Source organism: Gekko japonicus, unplaced genomic scaffold (assembly GCF_001447785.1).
Source record: "Gekko japonicus isolate JY-2015 unplaced genomic scaffold, Gekko_japonicus_V1.1 scaffold3773, whole genome shotgun sequence".
Classification (NCBI taxonomy): Eukaryota; Metazoa; Chordata; class Lepidosauria; order Squamata; family Gekkonidae; genus Gekko; species Gekko japonicus.
Genome location: NW_015160946.1, coordinates 97,256 through 108,354, shown reverse-complemented (window position 1 = coordinate 108,354; position 11,099 = coordinate 97,256). Strand labels below are relative to the sequence as shown.

The 11,099-nt window shown below is 47.7% G+C and overlaps 1 protein-coding gene across 1 annotated transcript in view; it reads right to left on the bottom strand.

Annotated features, from left to right (window-relative positions):
- Positions 1-11,099, bottom strand: part of RET (ret proto-oncogene) — a gene marked incomplete at its 5' end in the record, with an annotated part of 107,263 nt that overhangs the window by 8,773 nt on the left and 87,391 nt on the right. The window contains one exon of the mRNA XM_015425221.1: positions 5,388-5,525. Within this exon, the coding sequence (XP_015280707.1) occupies positions 5,388-5,525 (138 nt within the window). The remainder of the gene's footprint in view (positions 1-5,387; positions 5,526-11,099) is intronic.

The following is an 11,099-nucleotide window of genomic DNA, read 5'->3' as shown; positions in this document are numbered from 1 at the left end:
GTGTCGCCTAATATGCAAAGGAGTTCCTGCTACAGAAAGAGCCCTGCGGGATGTCTCAGGATCGAAAGAAGATAGATAGATGATAGATAGATGATAAGATAGATAGATGATACGATAGATAGATGATAGATAGAGGGCTCTTTCTGTAGCAGGAACTCCTTTGCATATTAGGCGACACCCCCCCTAACGTAGCCGATCCTCCAAGAGCTGACAGTAGCCCCTGTAAGAAGAGCTCTGTAAGCTCTTGGGGGATTGGCTACATTATGGGTGTGTCGCCTAATATGCAAAGGAGTTCCTGCTACAGAAAGAGCCCTGCGGGATGTCTCAGGATCGAAAGAAGATAGATAGATGATAGATAGATGATAAGATAGATAGATGATACGATAGATAGATGATAGATAGATGGCTCTTTCTGTAGCAGGAACTCCTTTGCCTATTAGGCGACACACCCCTAATGTAGCCAATCCTCCAAGAGCTTACAGGAGCCCCTGTAAGAAGAGCTCTGTAAGCTGTTGGAGGATTGGCTACATTAGGGGGGGTGTCGCCTAATATGTAAAGGAGCTCGTGCTACAAAAAGAGCCCTGAGTCTATAACGTTATGAGTCCAAATGTGCATGTGGCATCTGGTGCAATATTAGAAACCAAAGAGGGAGCCAAGCGGAGTTTTCAAGGGTCAGCAGTGGATCTCAGATCTTTGGCTCCCTTCCTTGACTAGAAAAACCAGAAGAATTAGGTAAAATCATAAAAACTGCAGGACCCATTTTGTATCATTTGCCCAAGCATACAGGCAAGGTTGCCAGGTATGGTCAGGTAGCCCTGTCATTGATCTGGAATGTGGAGGGGTACACCTCCTCCTCTTTCCCAGCTGATCCCTGTCCAGCTTCTGTGTGTTATCTCTGATTTGACCTTGCCATTGTTCCCAGCTGCAATTAACTCGTCTGGGAAAGCTAACGGCTTTTACGCTTTGCCGCTAGCTTGCTAGTTGTGCGAATCATATCCATTGGGTTCAGCTCATGGGGTGGGTGGGGGAGTTTGATTCCACTATAAATCAGGGGCCATTATACTGTTGGGTATTCCTGACACAAACTGTATACGTGATCATTAGTACTGGATCCATCAATAAACACTTATCTTCTTCTGAAGCCTTGTGTGCGGTGTGACCTGGCTAGCGACCCTGACAGGTATCTCGTATTGACCCGGACAGTCTGGTATTTTCACAGACCGCCCAGGAAGAAAAGACTGCAGTGTTTTTCCAGAACAGTCAGTGAAAATACTGGACTGCCCGGGTCAATACTGGACACTTTATGAAGATCAAAGAGTGAAGTGTGCTGTTTGGGATTAGAGGAGGCAGCGCTGAGACAACACAAGGGTGCAATCGACAACCACAGAGGATTCACACTGGGGAAATAGAGTCGTTTGCGCAGTTTGTCCTGGGAGAAGTTGGCGCTCAGCCTCAGTGTGTCCAGTATTCTCTCTGCCCCCAATAACTGGCAAGCCTACATACAAGTCACAGAATTCAGCTTTACCGGTGCAAAAAGTCCAGTAGGAACTTATTACCATAATAGGCCACACCCAGCAGCAGAAACTCATTAGCATATTAGACTGTACCGCTCATTAGCATATTAGGCCACACCCCCATGTTACCAGAAGTGTGCTCATCCAACCACACCCACCTTTTGCTTCTTATTCTGTTTACCTTGTTTGTTGTCAAAAGCCAGGGCCTTTTTTTGTAGCAGGAACTCCTTTGCATGTTAGGCCACACACCCCTAATGTAGCCAATCCTAATGAGTTTCTGCTGTTGGGTGTGGCCTGTTATGCTAATGAGTTCCTGCTGGGAGTGGCCAACTTGGGAGCCAGCCGGAACTCTGTTCCTGTGCGTTCCTGCCCAAAAATAGCCCTGCCGGTGCAGGTTCGTTCTTTCATATAGATACATCCTGCTACTCTCCTTTCCCAGGTGGGGAAAGGAGAAACATACAGCAGCTGGCAGGACGGAGCAGCCAGGGAGGATGAACAACAGGCGACACCTCGTCAACTCAATTTCGGATCAGTCTTTTTTTAAAACGACAAACCTCTTTCGTAAACTGCCCTGCACAGACTACTCCAGCAGCACAAGGTAAGTTTTGCTGGGATGACCCAGAAAAGCAAGCTCCTCTGGAAGTTAAACCGAGGAACGTGTTTGCACAGCTCTCTGAATCAGAGACCTTTTTTGAATCGGGAAGATCCAACCTCCCTTCAAAGGAAGCAGAGAAAAAGCACTCTGCTGGGACCCTTTCAATGTTACCCTAGCTATGTGGGAGCTGGTTTTATGAGAAGGCCTCCGGGCCGGCTAGGGGAACAAGTTAATGTTCTGACCAGATGGAAGGGGCATGTGTCCCAACCACAGACGTGACACTCTTTGGGGGGGAGCGGGGAGGAACGATGCCACGTGGTTTGCATCCCATGTCATAGGTCCCTGTGGTCCTTTCATTGTTCTCCCAGCTGTGGGGGAGAATACGCTTGCTTACAGTTGGGGCATTGTTTAAATAAGCCTGCACTTTCATCCATGAAAAGGCTCGGCGCAGAATGTGTGAAAATTGAGGGCATCTTGTCTGTAACAGCGGACGATTCTGCATTGTCTTTTCCTCTGCTGTTCTACCAAAGGTGCAGCTCAAAACCACATTCGAGTACCTCGGGGCCAAGGCCGTACTGACTACAAAGTCACCCCCTGAACGGCCATAAATCTATGCAGAAGGTTCCATAAAACCAGATGATCAAAGAAAGCAAAAGCGGCATGGAGTGTAGAGGGTACCATAAAACCTGATGATCAAAGAAAGCAAAAGCGGCATGGAGTGTAGAGGGTACCATAAAACCCGATGATCAAAGAAAATGAAAGCGGCATGCAATGCAGAGGGGAATTTATTTATTTATTTATTATTACATTTCTACCCCGCCCTCCCCGCAAGCGGGCTCAGGGCGGCTTACAATAGGCCACCACGTGCCAGGCATAAAACAACATAAAAACAGGATAAAACAATCAACATTAAAGTGCTCAGTGGTTACTATCAAAATTCAACAAGATAGAATCAAATTTACAAGATAGACTCCCCAGTATCTTCCATAACAATAGGGAGATTAAAGACCCATAGATGTTACTCGACCCCATCCAGCGGTACTGGTCACAGCGAAATCATGGTTGATCTTCATGGAGCCACCCCTCAGGTCTACCTATTATGGTATTGGTAGTGGCAGTGGCAGCTCCTACTCAAAAGCCTGGCGGAAGAGCTCCGTCTTACAGGCCCTGTGGAACTGTAAAAGGTCCCGCAGGGCCCTGATCTCCCCCGGGAGCTCATTCCACCAGGTAGGAGCTGCCACTGAAAAGGACCTGGCCCTTGTTGCAGCAAGCCTGGCCTCCCTGGGGCCTGGGGCCACCAGGCGATGTTGTGTCCCCGACCGAATTTCTGTTCCAACGTGGGTTTGGTAAAACAACGGAGGAAAAAGCCAATGCAGAATCGCCCAGTGTTTTCTGCAAGACTGTTTCTGTCACCTGACGAGTGCATAATGCAGCATCCTAGTGGTCTATCAGGAAAACCAGTTGGGTCTTCTATTAACCACATTGTCTTCCAGCTCATGCCCTCGTTCCATTTATACGTCAGGTTACATGTCCGAGCTTATTGCTCCTACAATCTGGAGCTGATTAGAGTTGCAAGGGATGCCTTCTCCGCTTCTAATTAATTTTTTTTTAATTTAAAAAACCCTGGTCCTATTAATTGCAATTCAATGCTCTGCAGCAATGAGCAATTAAAATTAGAACATAATCAGGGAAGAACAAAGACTCCAGATAATTTCAGCAGACTCCCGACTGATGAGACAATATATGGAAATTGCCTAGCTGCTGAGCCCGTCCATTTCTCACAGAAAGGCTCTTTTGGATCCTGCCCTGACACAGACTGTCCAGGGTAGCCAGATCTTGGAAGATAAGCTGGGTAAGCCCTGGCTAGTACTTGGGTGGCAGATCACTGTGGAAATCCAGGGTTGCTACGCAGAGGCAGGCAATGGCAAACCACCTTGCCTTGAAAACCCTACTGGGTTGCAAGAACTCAGCTGTGCCATGATGGCACTTTCCACCACCGGGAGGACAGCAGGGCTCAGTTGACCCGGGCAGATCAAGTGGTCCCAGAAGTATTCCTGTTTGGGGGCAACTGTTCTTAAGCGATCTCCTGGAAAACGGTGGCTCTCCCTCCAAGAAGCCCCTGGGCCCTTCCTTCCAGTGTGCAGAAGGTTGAGGGCCACAGACATCAACAGGATGATGACATGACATGTGACGTGAAACATCACAGAGGGGCAGTGTCAAAAAATATGTCTGTGCTCAGTGACAGCACAGATTCCTCAGACAAAGAGTAGCCTGCAGCTAGCCCTCAGCCAGTAACTGAACAACTGGCTGCAGCTGGCTCTGAGCCAGGAGGAGAGCAACAAGAGATCAGGTTACCAGCTGATCAGAAGTCACAGCCTACAGCTGAAACTGAGCCAATGCCTTATAGCTCTGAAGCAGTAAACAAGACGGCAGAAGCCACTCCCAGCCCACCTAGCTTACCCACACGCCTGCAGCAAGTGACGGTGTCAGAGGCCCATGGAGTTGCAGGAAAGGAGGCGTGTGAGGCTCATGGCCCATTGTCAGCTGTCGACTGTTGAGATGGATGAGTAGTTTTTGGATGACTGTTAAGGAATTGGCTGGAAGTATAGCTCGTTAAGACTTGGCTACAAAACCAGCTGGGTGAAGCAGCAGTTTTGTGGATGCAACAGGTACATGTTGCTACTGAACTACTGGCCTTGCTGTTACCGGACACGAGAACCCAGACCCTTGGACTGGACCTGTCTATCGGCTTTTCTGGAACCCCTGACCCTGGCCCGGAGTTGCTGCCTGGATGACTTGACTCTAGACGGGACTTGGCATACCTGCTCTCTGGAACCCCTGACTTTCGGACTGGACCCTGGTTACTCTCTGCAACCTTGCCTGTGACCTGCCCTGCTGAAGGCTGCACAAGTACAGACGGGCTTAGAACGTTCACAGTGTGATACAGAGCATCCCCTCAAACATTCTAATCCCGCCAATCTTTTTTCCCGCCATCAAAAATCATGAACTCATTCTTTGCACAGCTCTAAGGCATGTGCCTCCCACCCTGATATTTCCCCCAGTACGTCCAAGGCTAGCCCAACCTATGGTGAAGAAGAAAATGTCTCTCCAGATGTTTAATACAGCACTAGCCACCTGCACTATTGCCAATGCAGGATAAGCTCCCCTGCCAGGTAAAGTCTTAAGGTGGAACTGCTGATCATAGTCTTATGATCAAAGAGTGGAATGTTGGCAAGGTTGTTGGATTGACAGAAAGCCCACATCTTGATGCAACTTACATTTCTTCGCTGCAGTTCTCCGGCTTCTCCATTCTATAGCCCGTTTTCAAGAGGTTAAACAGTCTCTCTGGTGCAATACCCGGATAAGGGTTACCACCCAGGGTGACAATCTCCCAGAGCAGAACTCCAAATGACCATCTGGGGAGAAGAGAGAAATGCATTCACTTAGGAGCCTCAGGATTTCATGGGTTTGTATGAAAGGTCTCTCCTGTCCCTGTATTTTCATATGAATAAAGAGGGAAGATGGACAAAGGGGAATATTACTTTACACAGAGAATGATTAAAGTGCAGCATTCGCTGCCAGAAGTAGTAATGATGGCCACAGGAATAAACAGCTTTAAAAGGCGATTAGATAGATTCATGGCGTCTATCAATGGTGACTGAGGAGAACCTCCACATTCAGAGACACTAGATGTCTGAATCCCAGAGTCAGGAGGCGATATCAGGAGAAGGCCTCGGCCGCTATGACCTGTTATTGGCCACTCTGTGAGACAGGATGTTGGACTAGATTTCTTTCTCTTTTTAAAATTTATTTTCCATATTTCCCACAAACAAAACATTTCAGTTTCTTAGATTACATAAATTTTTAGAGTTGTTAAAACAATTTACACATTTTATACAACTTAATACTTAGTTACTTATTAAACCATTTCATCTTTTATCCATTTATATACCTTTATCCATCTGTTATTCTGTACATTTTGATCTTTACCTTGAAGTAATAAACTCAGACTATCAATTTGTGCCAATTCTAAGATTTTTGATATTGTCCTCTTTAGAAGGTATTTTATCTGTCTTCCAGTTTTTGGCCACAAGTATTCGAGCCGCCGTTATAATATATACGATTAAATATATATCTTGCTTTATATAGCCTTTTGGGACCATATTCAATAAATAAATTTCAGGAGTTAACTCAGCTTCTATATTCAATATTTCTACAATACTTTTATGAATCATTTCCCAGTACTTTTGTATTTCACTACATTTCCACCACATGTGGTAGAAGGTCCCCACATTTGCTTTACATTTCCAACACCTGTTGGATGTTTGTGGATAACATTTTGCAATTTTATCTGGGGACTAGATTTCTATTGGTCTGATCCAGCAGGGTTCTTATGTTATTGAACTAAGGTTACAAATGTAAAACTGCATGAAGCTGTTCCGTTTATGTATACTGGTGCACATGGTTGTGAATGGAGAGCAATGCAGGGATTTCAAATTTTAAGATGTGAAATTTGGATTCAAGGCAGGTTATGAAATTTGCCCACAGTGCAAAGACAGTGATTTTTTTTAAAAAATGAAATTTAGCGGAACTGCAGTCTGAAAGTCCAAGTTTAACTTTAAAAAAAAGAGAGAGATCTGTTCGCTCATAAATAAATGGGGACCAATAATTGGTCACAAAACGCAATCCAGAGAAAGTTAGGCGTCGCTGCCCCACGACAACCAGTTGTACCCAAATGCTTAGCACCACATTCCCCTGTTGATTTGCGGGAGACTTGCGGTATGCCTAACAGTCATGGCTGACGTGGCAGTGATTGAATTATTAGGTTTTGCATCTCCCAGCTGGACTTAGCTCCCCGACATCCCTCAGAAAACCACACTGAAACTTTTTTGGCAGCTTTCACATTTTCCCCGTCCGTAGCAGCATTTGCTCTGCTTCACAGGTTCTGAGCAACTGACTGCCGTACGAAATGGCCGCACAGCTGAATGCTGGAAACTGCTCGCCTCACTTGGTCATACGATGCTTTCTCTCTAATAAACCATGACTAGCATAAAACAGAACAAACATCCCTGGCACGCCATCCTCGGAGCCTGGAATCATTGTGAGAACCCTTCACAATATTTTCTGAAGCCCATCTGTTCTTCCTTCACCCCTTCTCTCTGACTTCATACCTCCCCCACACCATGTTCCAACTCTCTTTATGGTGATGCCAAACAGGTTTTACACTGGTTTGGGATTTATTCTAAGGACGGCGCCAGTTGAAGTAAAATACTGCTTTCGTTTCTGCTGCCCACTTCCTTTAAGGCCCTAGTTTTAGCCTCAAAGGAGCTGCGGTGGCTCAAGGGGTTAAGACGCTGAACTGCAGGCTGTGGAAGGTCGGTAGTTCAGCAGTTCAAGACCCGAGTGCGCCACATGACGGAGTGGAATTGCTCCGCTCTAAGGCAGTGCTGCCAACCTAGCAGTTCGAAAGCAAGACACTGCAAGTAGATAAATAGGTACCGCTTCGGTGGGAAGGTAACAGCGTTCCGTGCGCCTTGGTGTTTAGTCATGCTGGCCACATGACCACGGAAACGTCTTCGGACAGCGCTGGCTCTTTGGCTTTGAATCGGAGATGAGCACCGCAACCCTAGAGTCGGATTCGACTGGCTTTCGAGCAAGAGAACCTTTACCTTTACCTTTTAGCCTCAAACCCAGGGGTCCCCAATCTTGTTGAACCTGCAGACACATTTGAAATTTTGAGAGCGGGTGGTAAGCGCACATCCCAAATGGCTGCCAGGACACCCAAAGTAGCTCCCACAGCAGGCAGAGCTGAATGGAACACCTCCCTCCTCACACCTCTCAGGAAAAAGGAAAGCCAGATGGGGAAACGGAACCACATACTGACTTAGGAAAGCCCAGGTATTAACCAGTCCCACTGATCCTTTTATCATTCGAACGAGAGCAGCCAGGAACCAGCCCTGCCTTACAATGACGCCACCCAATTTCTGAAAAGGTTGGTAAGTGCCAAGGGGAGTACTGGGAAGTACAAGGATATTATAGCACTGGAAAAAGTGCAGAAAAGGGCAACTAGAATGATCAAAGGGTTGGAACACTCTCCCTGTGAAGAAAGGTTAAAGCGCTCGGGGCTCTCTAGCTTGGAGGAACGATAACTGAGGGGTGACATGATTGAGGTTTACAAGATTATGCATGGGACAGAGCAGGTAGAGAAAGAAGTGTAGTGGTTAAGTGCACGGACTCTAATCTGGGAGAACCGGGTTTGATTCCCCACTCCTCCACTCGCAGCTGCTGGATGACCTTGGGCAAGCCATAGTTCTGTCAGAGCTGTCCTTGAAAAAGAGCAGTTTCTGTCAAGAGCTCTGCCAGCCCCACCTACCTCGCAGGGTGTCTGTAGTGGGGAGGGGAAAGGAAGGGGATCATAAGCCGCTCTGAGACTCCCTTGGGTAGTGAAGGGTGGGATATAAATCCAATCTCTTCTCTTCTTCTTCTTCTTCTTAAGTGCACAGACTCTAATCTGGGAGAGCCGGGTTTGATTCCTCCACTCCTCCACTTGCACCTGGCTGGATGACCTTGGGCAAGCCATAGTTCTGTCAGAGCTGTCCTTGAAAAAGAGCCGTTTCTGTCAAGAGCTCTCTCAGCCCCACCTACCTTGCAGGGTTTCTGTTGTGGGGAGGGGAAAGGAAAGGAGTTTGTAAGCCACTCTGAGACTCCGAGTGAAGGGCGGGGTAGAAATCCAAACTCCTCTTTTCTTCTTCTCCCTTTTTCACAATACAAGAACTCGTGGGCACTCAATGAAATTGCTGAGCAGTCGGGTTAGAATGGATAAAAGGAAGTACTTCTTCACCCAAAGAGTGATTAACACATGGAATTCACTGCCACAGGAGGTGGTGGCAGCTACAAGCATGGACGGCTTCAAGAGGGAATTGGATAAACATATGGAGCAGAGATCCATCAGTGGCTATTAACCAGAAGGTATAGATAGGAACTCTCAGGCTGGGGCAAGTGATGCTCTGTATTCTTGGTGCTTGGGGGGGGCAACAGTGGGAGAGCTTCTAATGTCCTGGCCCCACTGCTGGACCTCCTGATGGTCCCTGGTCTTTTTGGCCACTGTGTGACAGACTGTTGGACTGGATGGGCCATTGGCCTGATCCAACATTAGCTTCTGTTATGTTCTTATGTACTGTCGGGTGCCATGGTTCCCACGCGCACCATGTTGGGGAACCCTACCCAGAACAATCCTTGGAACCAGTTCAGAGATGGGAACTGGCCTCATTTCACACAGTAAACCTCCCAGGCGAGCAGAGATTAGAACCAGGGCCTCCCCAGTCAAAGTCTTTCAAAAGGTGGGGGGACCGTATTAAGGCTGGTAATTTTTCTCCATGCTTTCCCAGCAGCTGGCCAAGGGCATGCGGCGTGGCTCTCTTTTAATGCGTCTGTAGTTTGGTTAATCCTGAAAACAAACCGTGTGAATGATGGAGGTGGTGGGAGAGCTCCTAGTATTTTAGGAGCCTCACAAATGAATAAATTACCCCGCGAACAGCAGAGCGTGGGCTGGCTCTGCCGTACTGTGCGCCTGAGCTGCAGGAAAGAAAAGCTGTGGGGGGTTTTATTGAGCCAGATTGGAAAACGGAGTAAGTTGCAATAAATCCAAGCTGGCTATGTAGAAGTGTCCTTAAAAGACGGGGTGGGGTGGGGAGAAATAAAACGTCTGGAGAAGAAGGCGAGAAAAGATGGGAAGCTATAGCTGTGCTCACAGTGAGCATAACATCTTGCGGAAGCTCCTGTTAAATCTGGTAAAAGGTTTACCAAGTGGAAAACATGTGTGGAAATGTATCTGTACAACGCGGGCTTTGGCTGAACGGCTGGGTGAGTACCGCTAGTGAACTCTCAGCTCCAGAGGCCACATTCATCCTTGGCCCTTGGCTTCCAAGACTGTGGAGCAGGGCAGCCTTGGTTGCTAACCATGCAAATAGGGCTGAGAAGAAGACAGAGGGGGGCAGTGAAACCGCTGACGCAGGTATCACAAAAGCTTGGCTAGCTCTCTAAAGCAGTGGCTGGCCCCACTGCTGGACCTCCTGATGGCACCTGGTATTTTTGGCCACTGTGTGTTGGACTAGATGGGCCATTGACCCGATCCAACATTGGCTTCTCTTATGTTCTTATGATATAACCCTGCAGAGAAAGTTCATCTTGGAAAAGAGTCATCTTACTCTAGGGCAGGGGCATGCTCTACTGGATGAAACACTGTAGGCCTCTGGTCTCTTCCATTACATTCCCTCTCACCTTTCCCCGAGAGTTTTTCCTGCTCAGGTAGGGAAAAAGACACCAGAACAGAAACTGGATGCCACCAGGCTCTGTGAGTGCCCCGGTTTTGTTCACTGCTATAATTTAAACCTCACGTATCAGATATAAACATGTAAGTATCTTCTTGCCATTTTAGATGAAAAGTCTGTCTGGGCCAGTCTTTGGTTTCCAAGAGCGGTCAGCCATTTGTCTCTTGGGGCTCACAAACAGGGCAAGAAGGTGATATGCTCCAGAGCAGACTAATTTATGCAGTCGCCTAATCGCTCACTCGCAGCTTTAATGCCAGCAGCTCACAAAGTAGAATTTTTGCTCACAAGACTCCACAGCTTAGAGGGAGCCTTGGCCACAGCTCACACTTGCTTTCTGGAACGGTTATTCACAGACACTAAAGGGAAGATCTGCGGCTTAGTGGGAGAACCTGTGCTTTTCAGGGGTCATTTCCTGCAGGAGCGCACAGGAGCGGAGCTCCGGCAGTGAAGAGCCCAGGGGGCGGGCACGTGCAACAAACCCCACCCCCTGCTCCCAGCAGCCCTCAGTCAGAGCAAGAAGCAGCCAGGTAAGTTGCAGAGCCCCCCCCCGTCCCCCCCATCCAAAACAGTCCAGTGGCACCTTTAAGACCAAGTTTTATTCAGGTACAAGCTCTCCCTCCTCTGCGAGGACAGATCTGCACGTTCCCCCCACTCCAATAG